Source organism: Danio rerio, chromosome 16 (assembly GCF_049306965.1).
Source record: "Danio rerio strain Tuebingen ecotype United States chromosome 16, GRCz12tu, whole genome shotgun sequence".
NCBI lineage: Eukaryota > Metazoa > Chordata > Actinopteri > Cypriniformes > Danionidae > Danio > Danio rerio.
The window spans coordinates 38,611,334-38,629,421 of NC_133191.1; the positions used below are offsets into that span (position 1 = coordinate 38,611,334).

The window sequence follows — 18,088 nt, forward strand, 5'->3', positions numbered from 1 at the left end:
AACTATCCTGAAACTTTGCTATGCAGTCTTATCCCAAAAGGCCAACACAAGTAGGAAATTTACAGTTACTCTCCACCTTCATCTGCTGTAATTTCAGAGCCACCTCATTTACAGCATGTTGTTATTGAGAAATTCCAGAGCGTCCACCTCACGCTGTTCTTTAGTGCCTCGGAGTCATGTGACCATAAGCTTGACTGCGGTTTGCATGCTGAATTCCACTCTGCTGTAGCATAACAGTGATGCAGCCACAAAAGTGTGCTTGAACATGCCTTTTATGGCAGTGAAGGTGTGCATGAAATCAAACCTACTCTGCTTGTTTATATGCACTCTGTTGTTTCACAGGTCCTTTGTGTGGGCAGTTGTCGACCACAAACAGGAACATATCTGTGAGTACCAATGAAATAACAGTGCATTTCATCTCAGGCACTCACCGATCAGGACGGGGCTTCGTCATGTCTTATTCAACCAATCAGCACTCAGGTAACAGCTCTGTTCATGTTCTGCATCACTACCCACATCATCAATAAACATTAGAAAAATCTTATAAATATATTACAGTAAGCGGCTTTAACACAATCTACATTGTGAAAGCACTATAGAAATAAACGAATTTAATTGAATAAATACTTATTATAAATTTAAAATGATAACTAAGCGAATATAATTATGTAATTAAATGTTACTGAATTAACTGATATTAAAAACTCATGTAAGATTTAATTTCTCCAATACAATCGATGTCATATAGATTACATTCATTTTCTTGTCGGCTTAGTCTTTTTATTAATCTGGGGTCGCCACAGCAACTTATCCAGCACATTTTTTACGCATCGGATACCTTTCCAGGTACAACCCATCTCTAGGAAACATCCTTTCACACTTATTCATTCACACACTTACACTACGGACAAGTTATCTTACCCAATTCACCTACAGTGCATGTGTTTGGACTGTGGGGGAAACCGGAGCAACCGGAGGAAACCCACGTGAACGCGAGGAGAACATGCAAACTCCACACAGAAATTCCAACTGACCCAGCCGGGACTCGACAGCACTACCTACTGTGCCATTGCGTCGCCCCATAGATTACATTAAATAATACAATTTTAAATTAAATAAAACTGGATGTAATTGAATAAAACTATGTACAGTGGGTACAGAAAGTATTCAAACCCCCTTACAGTAACCCATATTGACAGAAAAACCCAGTCTTGCTGACATTTTCTGCAGATTTATTAAAAAGAAAACTGTATTCAGTATTCAAACCCTTTGCTGTGATACTGATATATTTACCTCAGGTGGTGCATTTTTTTGGATAATCCTCGAGATGGTTCTACACCTTCAATTGAGTCCAGCTGTGTTTGATTATATTGATTGGACTTGATTAGTAAAGCCACACACCTGTCTATATAAGACAAAGGTTTACCTTTCAACAAGACAATGACTCCAAGCACATGGCTAAAATAACGAATGAGTGGATTTACATCAACTCTGTGACTGTTCTTGAATGGCCCAACCAGACCCCTGACTTAAACCCAATTGAGCATCTCTGGAGAGACCTAAAAATGGCTGTCCACCAACGTTTACCATCCAACCTGACAGAACTGGAGAGGATCTATAAGGAGGAATGGCAGAGGATCCTCAAATCCATATAACAGAGTAAAAACATTAAGGGGGTCTCAATACTTTCCGTACCCACTTTATATTAAATACCAAGTTTTTAAGTTGTAAAATATAATATTAGGAATGAAAATGATAATAAATGGCCTTTTACGATTATTTTCCCTTCACATAAATTATATTATATATAATATATAAATTGGAAAATATATAATTGTATTTTTTTATTATAAATAATATAAATTTATAATTGAATAAATTAAGTAATTAATTTTTAATAAGTAAACAGATGCTTAGATGCCTAGATAGGCATTTAATATTTAATAATTTATTCAATTATATATTTCAATTTATATTCAATCTCTAGATGTCTAGTAATATACTGACAATATAATAAATGGAAAGTAAATTAAACACCCACAGTATCTACAATTTACATTCTCATTCTATTGTTATCATATAAACTATATTTAATGTACAATTCTTTACTAAATAAAATTATAATTTAATATAATATTAATTTAAAAATGACAGTTGTCATTTAAAATCCATACTTCTTTAGGCTTTTTCATGTCCTATTTAACCAATCCTTTCTAGCATCAAGTTCTGCATCACTTCCCACGTCATCAATAAACAGAAGACAAAGAAGAAAGCCACAAACCTATCAACAAAATTAGAACTAATAGATTATACCATGTGACTCCATGGTTCTTCCTGCTCTGAGAGTGTTGTATATTACAAAAGTAAACAAAGCATGGACTGTTTGTCCTCTAAATGTACAGCTCACCCAGTAAACACCACTTGAGCTGACTTAAGAAGTGGGAGTAGTTCCTAATCTCAACTACTGTTTACTTCTTTTCCAACTTCATATGTGAACCGCCCTACCGGAGTTCACGCAATAAACATCCTTACATGTGTCGTAGTGGTAGACTAGACTAAAATAAATGTCTTTAAGCGTCAACCTGTACTTGTATTACAAATAAAATGCTTTCTATTCAAGCCCAGAAAACAAGAGCACACTCAGTTGATGATGTAATAATTGGATATTCGTGAATCAGATTAACGTCAACGTTTATTCACAACAAACCGTGTTAATGTTTATCACACTATGACTACGCAGCTGTCTGTAGTACTTACTTCTGACATTCCAAAGTATGTTATCTCTAGTTAACGACCTCTAAATAACGCAGGCTCATCTGGAAACTTAAGGCTGATTTATACTTCTGCGTCAAACACCGGCGTATGCTACGGTGCTGACGCATAGCCCTTCGCCATGGCCGTCGCCGTCACTGACGTGCACCTCTCAAAAAAAATGTAACTACACGTCGCAACAACGCGTAGCGCAAGCTCTGTGATTGATCGGCTTGGTAGCGCTGACGAGTCGGGGCGGGACTGAGAGCCGCGCGAATAGCGCGAACCCAATGTAGCAATTGTTTACAAGTGTGGAGTCCCGTGAAGGAGCTCCGAATGGAAAGTTTTGTTTTTTGTTTACCTCATAGTTAAAGTTGCTGCACGTCCGCCGTTTCCGGCCTTAAAATGAGCGAGTTTGAGCCACTTGTACATCCCGGAAGTATTCAGGAAAAACAAAAAAGCAGCGAAGAAACTCGACACAGAGGAACATTTACACCTCACTGCCAACTAGCGTTTCGGAAGTGTTAATGCAGACCAACAGAGACAGCGCGCAGAAGTATAAATGCACAGCCACGCGCGTAGCCTGCGCCGTGGGTTACGCCGGTCACTTGACGCAGAAGTATAAACCAGGCTTTAGAATTGCTATGACCCTCAATGAATATGTCCTTATACTTACATCCACATTCATATGTAACTGCTTGTCTGTCACACTTTTTTGAATGTTTGGCGATGTCTTGTGAAATAATAATTTGTAGGTTAGTTTATCCTTTATTATGCTTTATTTTGTTTCGGTCGGCTTTGTGTTTTTGACTGTTTGCCGCCATTTTGTGACTTAATTATGTGCTGGTTAGTGCAACGTTATACTCCATCAGCTGTTTTGGTTTCTGTCTGATTTAATTAAGGAAACAGTAAACCATTACAGCTCAGAACAATGTTTTGTGTCAAATTTTTTGGTTTTGTGGCAAATAGCTGTGCAATAAGCGGCATAAAGTACATCCAGGTGGATGTTTTAGCAGAATAAAGCCCTTTAGTCTTAGGGCCGCAAAATTGACGCAAAACAACTAGCACTAATGAAAGCTAACTGTTTTGTCGCCTCACGTTGGCCTGCGTTGGCAGTCGACTGAAACGAATCTGTTAAACTGGTTTCTCGTTCACAATGGGAAGCCGGAACATGCATTTTAACATGCGTGCATAGCATACACAAAGCAGCGTTCAGTAGCGTTATCACAGTAATCGTCACTCACTATGGAGGGATCTAATAATACGTATCGTTTGTAAACATTTGAGAAATGTAGCGAAATTGCAGCAGACCTCTTTGTGTTCCTTCTTAATTTGTTTACTTGTCACACTGGCACTCTGATGCATTGATGAAAACCCAGTTAGACCGTTCTCCTCAGTCAACGGCTCACCAATTCAGCATGCTAAATAAATGATAACACTGTGTAGGGCTGCACGATATTGGAAAAAATTGACATTGCGATATTTTTTTCCTCTGCGATATATATTGCGATATTTTATATATATATATATATATATATATATATATATATATATATATATATATATATATATATATACTTAAAACTAGGGCTGTGACGGTCACCATAACCGCGTCACCCCGGTGGTCATTGCCACCTCGGTTGTCCATTGCCACCGGCCGTAGTACGTGACGTCAGGCACTTTAAAACACAAATTACTGTTATGTTGCCAAGTATTACATATCTGTTAGAATATAACATTAGGCGCGATTCAGCAAGTTCAAGTTCAACCATGAATCTTGTTAGAAAACGAACTCTTACATCTGGGAACATTTTGGATTCGTGCCGAACTAGAAAGGTGAACCAATCAATTTGGATTAAGCTTTTTGTATGGGGGTTTTAAGTAAAGTGTGTTTTAATATTCACTGCTGAGTGCTGAGAGTCCAAACACTGAGGAGCAAATCCATCGATACGCAGATCCACGGGTCCCGAACCATGCAAGCTAGTGGCGATTGACGGCGAGGGAAAAAAGCCATGTAGGCTTAATCAACTCCTGTCTTCTAAACGCAGAAGCCCAGCTCAGCCAGGCATGGCAGAGGCATTTGCAAAAATGGCCAGATACAAAAGAGAAAGTGATAAATGGAAGACATTGACGAGAAATTGAGCATAGGCTATTTGGTAACTAGTTAAGAACGCGCCGCTCCGCAGCGTAGAGAAACCTGCGTTGCGAGAAATGCGGGCGGCGGAACAGAAGCAGAAGCCCTCTATCGCATGGTTGTGAAAAAGTAGCCTGTCTGTGCATTTTTCGCTACAAGCACACCGTCTGACAGTGTATTGCTGGAAACATTATAACCCCATTCTTCACTTAAACCGGAGAAAGTCAACATGTTAGTTTTTCTGGCAAATAATTAAAAATATGACTACAAAAGGTGGAGAGAAACTACGCTGTTTTTTTAAACATCTGACTTATATTGTTACTAGGTTAATATTTTCTTTTTACGTATAATTATTAATATTTATATTATTATTACACTGATTAATAAAGTGCCATTTAGAATTTTTGTTAAGTTCTTAAAAATGTAACGTTAAATTGTTATTATTATACAGTTTCAAGCAGTTAAAGTAATGTAATATTTAACTACAATATTTATAAACAGTTTTGTGTTGTTTTATTAACGAAAGTTCAAAAATAAACATGTACGTTTATACGGATGTTTTATTTATTAATATTAAATTCGGTTATTCCTTAATTTTTACATAAAAGGTAAATTAACTTAAGTAGGCTACATTATTTGTTGATGTACGAGATCGAGGAACATGTTTGCCAGTAAATAATGTTCGCACCACTTAAAAAACAAAACAATGAATAACTTGCGAATAGGATCCAATAAAAAATGCAAGCGCTTAATCATTCTTCACAATCGGATTCGTACGTGCAATAAGCCGAGGCTATATTGCGCCGACAAGAACAAGCCCTAAAACTAAGTCTAGAGAGAGAATTAATCCTAGTTAATATTAATGATTATAAACACGAACTGCGTTGTATGATAAACGCATCACAATGATGTGATCTTTGCTGAAGAACTGATATGTTATCGCCGTCTCCCCAGCCAGGTTTTCACGTGCTTTTTTCCCCTTCTTCTGGATACAAACAATAAAGTATCAGCGCCAGACCAGTGGTTTAAATTATATTTTACTCTCCTGATTTCTTTTCTTTTCATTAAAAAATAAATAAATGTTTAAAGTTTTGTATTGCATAGCCTATATATTTTTAAAGATTATCATTCAGCCTACCAGCAGCGCATGAGGTTGTGTGCTGGGCAAATCCCCTTTACTCATGCTACCCATTTCATTTATGACACTGTAAACTTGACTTGGCAGGCTGATCATCTTTAAACTCAAAAGGTGTTTTTAACTTGAGACTGCATGCTTCTGCATAATGTGATGTTTCTTATTACAACTGTTAGCGGTGTCAAAATGAAAGCTTGCTTTCATTTTGACACCGCTAACAGTTGTAATAAGAAACAAATTGAAAACAAGTTTTAAAACTTAAAAAGAAACAAGTTTTAATTGATAAAACAAAACCCTTTTTAATGTTTAAACATTAAAAAGGGTTTTGTTTTATCAATTGTATAGTTTAGTTTTAATAATAGCTAATGTATTTAATAAATTATAATATCGATTATTGTGTAGACTACAATGTTCAACAAAACAATTTTATTAGGTTACTCTAATAGACCAAATCCCTAACTGAAAAACGAATGTGAAAATGACAGGCAGTTGCGTCTTTGCTAAAATTAATTTAACGACAAATTTCTTTTGCTATTTTCCCCTTTAGAGATCAAAAGAGCTGTATTTAAATAATTATTTCACTAAAACATAAATTGAATGCCCAGTTCTTTCCCGTGTGAGTTTAGTGCGCCTCCGCCGCGTCTGCGTTTTTAAGGTTACAGGTGCACCCTGACCTGACGCGGGGACCAGATCTCTGTATTGCTTTAATTTCTTAATTTTCATAACTGCATTGCATTCTCATATGGTAAAATATCAAAATTTATGTTCTGAAAGTAGTAGGAATGACGGGAGTGTTAGTAAATAACAGAAAGAACTTTCACTTTTGAGTGAACTTCTGTCACGTGTTATTTTAGTATGATAAAATAAACAAAAATAGTAATGCAGAAAAGTATTTTTCGCTCTGCCAAGCCTTCTTTGTTGCTGTATAGAGAAGCAGCCTGCTCAGTCTCCTTACCCCGGCCCCACCCCGCCCACCGACTCCTGAACGTCTCACTCACTAACTCACTCACTCACGCGGGCATGCAGTGCGGTCTCATGAGGAAACGCAGCTTTTTGATATAATGTTTTTCTTGTTCCCAAATACAAATAATTTATCAAGTATTGTTTGAAATAAGTATTCGTAAAAACACGCTATTCCTGCTTTTCCGAATACCGTATTCCGGTTCGGCTCCACCCATAATATATATATAATTTTTTTTTTTTTTTTTTTTTGCATCGCACCCTCCTGCGATGTGACTATCGCGGATGCGCACATCGCGATTTCGATGCTGAAACGATATATCGTGCAGCCCTAACACTGTGTAACCAAAGCAATTAGATGTATTTATGCTGACCAACTGACTGACAAAGCCCAACAGCTGACCATAGGCTTGGTGTGTCCCGGCCTTTATACAACTCAAGGACTAATTCAGCTCTGTGATAACAACTTCTTTTTATTCTGAAATAATCTCCTAGATGTACTTTATCCCTAACTAGACAGAGGTCTGAAACACTAAAGACTAAGCACAGATGTACCAACGTGAAATATTGTACCAGGCAGCAGAGGCATCTTCAGAATGGCTTATCACAGCAGTAAAAATAATACGTATTCTGTATTAACTTTAATGATTGTTGAGCAATTCTGATTGGTGGATTGGAGAATTGTTTGTAATAATGTTAAAAAAACAGCAGCCATGAAACTTTGTTAAATCAGTGTTAATTATTTGAATCAAATTTTCTATATTTCTGATACTTCCACAGCCAGTCCGTTAAATTCGGAAGGGCTCATACCTATATGCCTTAGTTTCATTGAAATAATCAATCATTTAGGTTGCCTTTAAATCTGGCAGGGGGCAACAGATGACAAATACATTTTGAAGCTAATTCTGGCTTATTTTTCACTGTTGAATAATGAGTGCTGTCCCTGTTAAAATGAATTAAATGAACAATTAAATGAAGGTGTACCCTCTGGATGAGCCTTTCTGAATGAAACACAGCATGTGAAAACAGAGAACATTATATTTAACACACTTTAGGCTTTTTATTTTACAAATATTTGTTTTTATAAATAACCATGTTAAATCGTTGAACCAGCCCTGTTCCTATAGTTTTCCATATATTCTAATGGGAGGCCAGTGTGTTGGGCCAAACAGAAGCACACCATAATGGGTCAGCCCTGGATGCAGGCATTTTAAAGAGTGTGTTAGGGTGATGGACTGGAATGCAGCTCTCCTCCTTGGCTGAGGTTCAGAGTGTTTGCTTTGTAAGCAGGGCATCAGACTGGCTCTCCTGGCCTGAATAAGGAGAGGCCCCAGTGCTCAGCCACACACTGAAGGAGATGGAATGCTGTATGTTCACTCCTCCTGCATAGACAAGCACAGCACGGCAGCTTAACCATCACCTGACCACACAGCAGAAGAGTTTTTATTTGCTTGTATGCATTTTTGTACTCTTAGTAGTAGTAGTAATTGATGACGAGGTTGTATATATGTAATAGTTAAATACATATAGTTGTATTAATCGTTAAATTATATATTTTGAATCAGATTAAAAATACCTTTTGCCAGTGTTTTTGCACACTTTAGACACATAAAATTAGCTCACCCAAGCTGCATTTATTTGTTAAAAAAAGTCTGTGAATGACAATTTAAAATAAAGCAGATGGGTGGTGTTGTAGGTAGGTCTAGATCAGTTTAATAAATGTAAATGATTCAACAGCAGCGTATTTGAGCTCAGGTTCTGGATTTTAACTAGTTTATATCAATGCTGTTTTATCCCACAGAACTCATTTCATGCCTGCATCGAGGGACGCATTTCTCCTCCCAGCAGATCAGGTGAGAAGACATCGTCAGCAATGGTCTGCCTTTAAAAGCATGATACCAAAGTGATTCATCCCTCTGAATGATGCTGCTCTTTTTTGTAGGTTATGTTAATGTTAATGTGAACGATGGCTTTACTTGTGTTCCAGTGCGTTCTGTCCTGCAGGCTGCAGAGGGGTTGCAGGAGAAATCTGGGGCTGGCATGGACAGGGATACCGTGATGTAAGCTCACATTCATATATCTTTGTGCAAAAGAGTCACTAATAGTCATACTTTTTGAATTTACTACCATACTTGGATTGATGCTGTGTTTTTAAAAGCTCACTTTTCATTAAGCTCTTTTGATAAGAAAATTAGCATTATTCCCCTAAAATCTAAATGTAAGTGTTTAGGGGGTTTTAGTATTATTATGTTAGTCTTAAATGTATAGTACTCTCCATCATGTTCTTCCAAAACCCAGTAAGTTTTGCTTGTCTTCAGAACACAAATGAAGATGTTTCTGATTTTTAGGTTACCCAGCACTCACTTTTGGGAATTTACACCTACCTAAAGTTAAATAGTAACTATTTTTGACCCCAGTGAGCTATGAAAATAAATTAGGTATCATTGGAAGGAATACACTTTGGGCTTGACTGTGGTCTATCTAGAAAGTTTCATGCTACAAAATATAAAAAGTTATACATTATGAAGCAATGAGAAAGAAAAATTGTACAGTGTTTATTGTTTTTTTTTTTCATATACAAACACAGGAAAACATTAATGTGATAACCTAGAAAAATATTCCTTGAAAGCCAAGTGTCTCATGAGTTTATATTTCAAATTTGATGGAGATAGCATGCAAAACAAGATTTCTGTCAAAAGTTTTCTGAGACTATATCTGTGTCCTTTTTTTCCTCACGTCAGAAGCATTTCTTAAAAATCACCTTACCTAACTAAAACAGTAACAGTTGCTGAATAATTTGATCTACATTCACAGTTCATGTATCTTTGGAAAGAAGACACTTTAGGCTTTACTATTCATAACTCAGAGTTATGTTAACATTATCCTTATGTAATGTAAAAAAAAAATTACACCATACTAAACATTTTATTATTTCATAAACAAATAAGAGAGCTCCCTCATCCTCCATTGACGTCAATGGCTATGAAAATACTTGTGTGCGCACAAAAACAGCGACTTTATTCAATGTTTTTTTTTCTTCAGTGTCAGTCTAGGGCACTAATGTATACCCCTAGATACCTGCGCACATCTTCCTCTGTTTGAAATAATGCACAGGCGCATCTGAGGTATAAATTATCAGCACAACAGAACACAAAATCCACAAAGAGCACAGCTTTCTTGTGAACATACGCCCTATACTGACACTCTACTAAACTTGCCTGCTTTCACGTTTCATTGACATCACATATCAAACAAAACTGAACATTTTAATGTACTTCATTGAATTTTGAATATAATCATTAATGATGTAATATTATAAAATATGTGTGTGTTCATTTTTTTGTAGACATCAGTGTTATGTAAAGCTGCGGTCCATGCAGGGGTGATTTCAGACAGTTTGGGCGGCATGATCAATGTGTCTCTGCAGAGGGGCATTACCTTGTACGAGTCGAACTTCGCTAACGGAGTACTATCAAAAACGTGAGTGTGGGTGGCATCTTGCGTGAGTTATACTGACACTTAATGGTGTGGATGCAGCATCACATAAAAGCAGAGGCTTTTAGTTACTGATATGGAATAGAGTATATGCCAAAGGACTTTTAATTTGTCAGTAACCTTCTCATTTTGTATTGTGGCTAAAAATAAATAAACAACCAAATATAAAACTATTTAGACTGTTATAAATTACAATATTTGTATATCTTTAGGTGTTTAGTTATATGTATGTATGTATACAGTTGAACTAAGAATTATTAGCCCCCCTGAATTATTAGACCCTGTTTATTTTTTTCCCCCAATTTCTGTTTAACAGAGAGATTTTTTTTTCAACACATTTCTAAACATAATAGTCTTAATAATTTATTTTTAATAACTGTTTTATTTTATCTTTGCCATGATGACAGTAAATATTTTACTAGATATTTTTCGAGACACTTCTGTATAGCTTAAAGTGACATTTAAAGGCTTAACTAGGTTAATTAGGTTAACTAGGCAGGTTAGGGTAATTAGGCAAGTTATTGTATAACAATGGTTTGTTCTGTAGTCTATAAAAAAATAGCTTAAAGGGGCTAATATATTTGACCTTAAAATTGTTTTTAAAAAATTAAAAACTGCTTATATTCTAGCTGAAATAAAACAAATAAGACTTTCTTCAAAAGAAAAAATAATATTAGACATACTGTGAAAATTTCCTTGCTTACACACACACACACACACACACACACACACACAATTATTATTATTATTTTTATTTTTATTTTTTTTATTTCTTTAGTTATTTATTTAATTTTGTTGACTTTAAATTTTCCCCAGATGTTGGTAACAACCAAAAGAATACATATATGAAAAGAACACAAATCGAGTTAGTTTACAAATTAAGTTATGTGTAATAAAATGAAATGAAACCATTTGAGTTTCCTTGGCTCTGTTTTGGGTCATTGTGTTGCTGAAATGTCCACTCTGGTTACATCTTCATCATCCTGATAATGTAGATGTTGGACTGAAGCAGCTAATATTAATTTACAATGAGGAAAAAGGCAGAGGCTTGATGAATACTTTTTACTTTTATGTCATTTTATTTTATTACACATAATTTGTAAACTAATATTTTTTTCTTTTCATTTATGGATTTATTTGGTTATTATCAACATCTGGTAAAAATTTCAAGTCAACAGCACCTTTAGAAATATATTTTCTGAGAAAAATAGTGACGTGTATTGTAATGTAATATAACATACAGTAATAATGTATATTCACCTTTTTTCAGCGGATCCTTATCAGACAAACGAGTTGTCTTCTTTAAAGGTAATAACTATTATTTATCAGGACAGTATGTAAGATAAGATCATGTTGAATTAACAAATTGTTACGTTTTGAAATGTAATTGTTTTAACATGCGTTGATTAATGGCTTTTGCATGTATTCGTTTGCTTGATAAAGTGTTTATACTGATGCATTTCATTTGCAGTTACGGACAAATACATTATATACCTGATATTATTGTCAGTTAAATGTATTTTTTCAAAGTTCATCATCATAATATAGCATTAATAGATATAACTTACATTTTTTCATACATAACCCACGTTGTATATTCCCTGGCATAAGCCTGCTATAAAATATAGAAACATATCCTTATATCATACGCACTGCTTTATTTTGTAGTGCCTAATTATTAACTACATTTTTAAAAAGGACAGTTCTTAGTTTAATTAGATCCTAATAGCAGGAATGAACCTGGGTGTCAATGTTCAGGAATAAATTACAGTTATCACACACACTTACACCTGCTACATGATACTTACAGCTTCAACATGCTGTTAGTGCCTGTTTGTAATTATACATCGCTTGAAGATAAACACTGACAACTAAAGCTAGGGTTTACGGTGTATATCTGAGAAATGAGAAAGTGCCATCTTTACTTGGAGTAAGTTCCGCTTTCTGTCCATGTGCAGAGTGTAATAGGGAGCTGATGGTGATGGCCTATAACACCTCTTCAGTTTGGGACGAGGTCAACAGGCTGGGCCAGAAGGTATCCTGGTCTCCGGAGCTCGACGGCTCTCAGTGGGCTGCCAGCTCTGCAGATCAGCAACCTTGGATGGAAGTCGAGCTCTGGAACAGGAGTACGGTCACAGGTTAGAGGTCAACCAATAACAACAATATATCTTGAAAGAAGCTATTGATAATGTAGAGTTCAGAAATATCAAAAGCTTTTACATATATTATTGACCTTATTCTACAAGTGTGCTAGTTTTTGTGATTGCTTTACAACTTCTGATTCAGACATTACTAGGAATAATAAACGGCAGAAAAACTTGTTTGCAACATGAAGCAGCAAAACAAGCTGTTTTTAATGTCTAAAAATGATTAGAAGAGAATTAGACTGGTAATCTCAAGCCAAAATGGCTGCGCACACTCATACATGAAGAATGAGGTCAGTGTACACATCACAAAATCTGTATTATGTTATTCAAATTTCTGCATATATTCTGCATATATCACGCAAGACCTTAAATAGATACTTGTGGAACTCTTGCATTTCAATCTAAATATTCTGATCTTGCGTACATAACTTCTTTCATAACACATTTACTATTTTCTAAAAATTATTATAAAAAAAGTATGTAACCACTTCAGATATGAACTTAGCAAGCAAATGACCCTTTACAATGTCTAAACCTTTCGTAACATTCAAAAATACTGCAACAAATAAACCTCCTTTATACATTTGCCAGCATAATACAATTCAAAATCCATTTTTTTTTCCATCGGATGAAGAAATAATTATATAATATAAAATAATAATGAATTCATCTAAATAATTGTTCTGCAGCCCATTTCTCAGTAAGAATGCATTTTTGTCTATAAATTACGGAGTTATAGGTTTGTGTAATCACTCCAAATGTCATTAATCAAACTTTATATTGTTGCATATACAGCATTTCCTGCTCTAAAAGTGAGTGTTACTGGAAAAATCTGTTGTTTGCATCTGCTTTCAGGCATCATAACAAAGGGTACGCCACATTACTACATTGAATCTTACACCATCATGTACAGCAAAGACCGCAAAACCTGGAAGGCCTACAAAGCAGCGTCAAGCAAAGACAAGAAGGTACATAATGCTGTAACTGTAACAGCTCTAAAAAAAATAATGAATAACTCACCAAGCAATTTTGTGTTTAATAGACATCTAAAAGAAGTCTAGCATGGATGGATCTTGGCTAAAACAAGAAAAAATGTAGGTTTAAGACATTTAGGAATAGCCCAAAATTAGACTAATCATCAATCAGACATTAAACTAACTTGTGTACACTAAACATTAAACTAACTAACGCGTGTGTAGTTATTTATTCCTGTGTATTTGATGATTAGTCTAATTTTGTTCCATTTTTAGACATCCATTAGATTTTTATTGACAGCCCAAATTTAGCTTTGTTTTAGCAAATACGTCAAATGTTTAAACATCTATACGACATCTATTAGACTTATTTTAAACACACACACAAAATTTGCTTTCAGGGAAATGGACCCAAGAACACACTGTAAATTGACTTAAAGCCATGCGTTAATCCATACATTTACCTCACAGCTTTTGAAGTACAACCGGATCCAGGGTTTGCCTGGGTACACATAAAAGACTGAATAGCTTATACTTTGGTCTCAATAGCTCCTCTTTATAGGTACAATCTATACACTGCAATCCCAGTATACATTTGTATTCATTTTTCTGTACAGATATGTGCCAAAAAAATAGAATATCAAGCGAAAGTCTGTTTATTTTAATAATTTGTTTCAAATAGTGAAACTTGTGTGTTTTTATCCTGGATCTGTTTCTTCGCTCTTCTTTATTCTTTTTTTTTTTTTTTTTTAAGTATTATAAAAGTATTAGATGAAACCTGATTGGGACATCCCGAGTTTTTACAAGGGTTCAATCACTGCTCTCTTATTAAAATACTCAATAAGTGGATTCCATATTACATAGACATTTTTAGTTTTCTTTTTGAGGAAAAGTCTGAGCTTCTCAGGTTGCAGGCAAGACATGACATTTTTTATCATTGTGGAGCAGCGAGGAGGATCTTTTCATTTTCAATTTAGCCAAATCAGTCTAATGTGCCAAAAGAGTTATATAAATCCCTGTACTTTGATTTTTAGACAGCATCATCACTGACATTAAATATAGCTAAAATAGGCTAGGGTAAATTTAACTTATTAGTTTTGACAAATTTAAGTGAAGTGGATTTCCTGGCTAAATAAAGGAAATCAATAAATGAATAAATAAAAAGTTCTCCAAAAAAAAAACTTAAGAAGTGAGTCTTTCAGCTCATTTTAAATGAGTAGTTTGACCAAAGAGCAAACATAATTTTGAGTGCAAGTGCAATCTCGGCACTGTAAAAATGTTGCACATAATCGATTTGTGTTGGGACAACATGAAGAAATTAAGTTAGCTTATTATTTTTCACAAATTTGAGTGAATTGAACATAAAACAATTAAAGTTATTTGGGAAAAAATTAATCTCTTTAAGAATCGTGTTGATTTGGCTCATTTTAAACAAATAGCAAACATTTTTTATGTGCCTTGGTTTTTTTTGTGAGCAATGTTTTTTAAAGATTCATTAACAATTTTCTTCAATGTTAGGTGTTTGAGGCCCACTCTGATGGTCACGTGATGGTCCTCAACAGTCTAATTCCTCCAGTCATTGCCCGATACCTCTTGCTAAAACCCCAGAAGTGGCACATCAGGGCGTCTGCACAGGTTCAAGTGCTGGGCTGCCCTTCTGCCGCCCTCAGACCCCGTTCCCAAGGAGACGGTAAAGAATCTCTTTTAACCTCCCATGTGCCACATAAAGCTCAGTTTAAACATTTTTATAGTCCATATTCTAAAGAAAAGAGCATTGTATCAGACAAAAGTACAAGTGTGTTGTAGTAAATCTTGTAGCAAGGAATGAATTGCATTCTTAGTCTTTTAAAGCAGTGATGAATTCTGTTTCTTTTAAGTAGAGCTGAACACTAGGAAGGCAGTTGTCACAGAGACTTTGTCCATAGACACACTGCCCACCGAGAGCCCTGTGATCAAAAGAAGCTCAGGTAATCTCCTGTGATTGCTAGTAATATCATAATGATACAAAAACCCATGGTGGATTTGTGTTTGAATGATAAAGCTTTCATTACTTTCTCTACAGGCCCCAGTCAAGCTGTGATATTAGTAGCGGGCATGGTTTTAGGAGCCGCTCTTTGTGTTGGTTGTCTTTTAGCTGGGCTTATTTTGTGGAGAAGGTAACAGTATTTGACGGTATTTTACATTTTGTAAAATTTATTTAATGCTAATATATATATATATATATATATATATATATATATATATATATATATATATATATATATATATATATATATATATATATATATATATAATAAAATAATTTTAAAAAAAAATTTCATTTTCTAAACTTTATGCTTTAATTTAATTACATTTAATTTTATTTAATGTTTTAATTTAATTTTTTTAATTGCACGTAAATTTTGTTCAATGCTTTAATATTATTTTATTTTTTTACATTTTGTAAATTTTATTTAATGCTTTAATTTAATGTAATGCTTTGATGTTATTTTTATTAATCTTTTTACATTTTGTAAATGTTAATGCTTCAATATAAATTTTATTTAATGTTTTAATGTTATTATATTTCATATGATTTTTTTAAAATTTTGCACATTTTAATTTAATGCTTTAATTACATTTAATGCTTTAATGTTATTTTATTTAGTGTTTTAATGTTATTTTATTTGAATTTTTACAAATTTTATAAATTTTATGCTTTAAATTAATTACATTTAATTTTATTTAATGCTTTAAATGTCATTTTATTTAGTGTTTTAATGTTATTTTATTTTAGATTTTATTTTTATTTGTTTTAAAAAAAAATATTTAATTCTTTACATTTAATTTTATTTAATGCTTTAAATGTTATTTTTAGCGCTGTCAAAATTAGTGCCCTAACGCATGCGATTAATTTTAAATAATTACGCGTTAAAAAAAATAACGCAATTAACGCAGTTGCAGGTTTTTTTTACTTTCTGTTGTGGTGGACGTGTGTTCAACATGCAAGAAACGTGGATAAGATCAAGGACGCACTTTTTGAAGGCAAGTTTCAGTATAAAACAATTAGTCGCATCACCAGGCTCTCCAAAGTTTCATGCAATTTCGAGTTTCATTTTTAACTTTCGACTTCTGTTGTAAGTTGATACCGCATGGCGAACAGAAAGAAAATCCTCTGCATTTCGTGACTCTGTGTTCCTTAAAGGTAATAAAATCACTGCTTAGGCTACACGGTAGAATTTTATTAAGAGTATAATCTTAATCATATTAAAATTGGAGTATTGGTGTCTTATGTGAATGTACTCAGTCTCTGGTGAAGTCGCGAGCTGTCAAAGACAGGGCATTACTCTGCCTTTCAGCATGAGCCCTCCAAGTTTATCGTGTTTCCTCATTATACACAACGAAAGCGTTTGCTTCGCGTTGTTGTGTCAGAATCCTTGTGAAATACAGTAATACTTTAGGACGCTTAGTTTAAGCAAATTTGATGAACATGATCATGCGTGTTGAATCTGAGGGGAGTCGCTCCAGTATGGAAGGCCGTTGGGGCCAAAACGTCTGCAGCGCGTTGTGCGTGTGTCTGTGTCAGGCCCGTTGAGGGGTGTCAGGGGTGGAGTGAGCGACGTATCTGAGTCGGGGCGTGTGCGCGCGAGACGTACCTGAAGGACGGTGGGGGTGAGTTGCACGTGACATACCTAAAGAGCTAGGAGGGATGCGGGGGAGAGGGGTGTGCAATGTATTTAACGACCGGTTTGCAAGAAATTTTCATTCATTTGCGGGCATTTGGGAGTCTCTGTGCACTTGTGGGATACTCCTAGTCTTAGCAACTGGATGAATGTAAAGGAGGATTAAGCAAAATTGTTTCTACTCTATAACTAATGTTCTCAACTCACAGCAATAAAACTTTACAATGAGTGCAACAGTTTTTATTCAATAGTTTATTATTATAATTTTCCATTCTGTAATGCCTGTATTTTGGCTTTTTTTTTTTGCAGTCCACTTAGAATCCAACATGGAAATCAATGTTTTCATTATTGGCATTGATTCTTTTGAAATTTAAATGTCATTAACATGCCTGTGTTTTAATTTCTTTAATAAATATGGCTGTCAAGGCAGGATCTTGATGGTTTATTGTGGGTATGTTGTTTACATGAAGAAATCTGTGTTACAAGTTAAACACAAATTCTATTAAACAATTATATTTTGAATTTTAATTCTAATAAACAATTATATTTTGAATTTAAATAGTTTTTGTCTTGCGTTTACATTAATTTTACATTTGAATGGCCAAAATTACAAGTTTCAGTATTTTAAATGTGATAAATCGCGATAAATTTTTTTAAGAAGGTGCGATTAATTACTTAATTTTTTAAAATCGATTGACAGCACTAGTTATTTTATTTAGTGTTTTAATGTTATTTGTTTATTACATTTTGTAAATTTTTGCTTTATTTTAATAATATTTATTTTTAATGTTTTAATTTAATTATTTTTGAATTACATTTTGTAAAATGTA

At 34.5% G+C, this 18,088-nt stretch overlaps 1 protein-coding gene across 2 annotated transcripts in view; it reads left to right on the plus strand.

The window, feature by feature from the left end:
• Positions 1–18,088, plus strand: part of si:dkey-34d22.1 — a 49,481-nt gene that overhangs the window by 25,902 nt on the left and 5,491 nt on the right. For both annotated transcript variants that reach the window (XM_073926276.1, XM_021473022.3), the window contains exons 3-12: positions 343–480; positions 8,782–8,833; positions 8,968–9,040; positions 10,327–10,460; positions 11,746–11,783; positions 12,434–12,613; positions 13,478–13,590; positions 15,115–15,286; positions 15,477–15,563; positions 15,659–15,752. In XM_073926276.1, coding sequence (XP_073782377.1) covers positions 453–480; positions 8,782–8,833; positions 8,968–9,040; positions 10,327–10,460; positions 11,746–11,783; positions 12,434–12,613; positions 13,478–13,590; positions 15,115–15,286; positions 15,477–15,563; positions 15,659–15,752 — 971 coding nt within the window. In that variant the 5' untranslated portion in view covers positions 343–452. The remainder of the gene's footprint in view (positions 1–342; positions 481–8,781; positions 8,834–8,967; positions 9,041–10,326; positions 10,461–11,745; positions 11,784–12,433; positions 12,614–13,477; positions 13,591–15,114; positions 15,287–15,476; positions 15,564–15,658; positions 15,753–18,088) is intronic.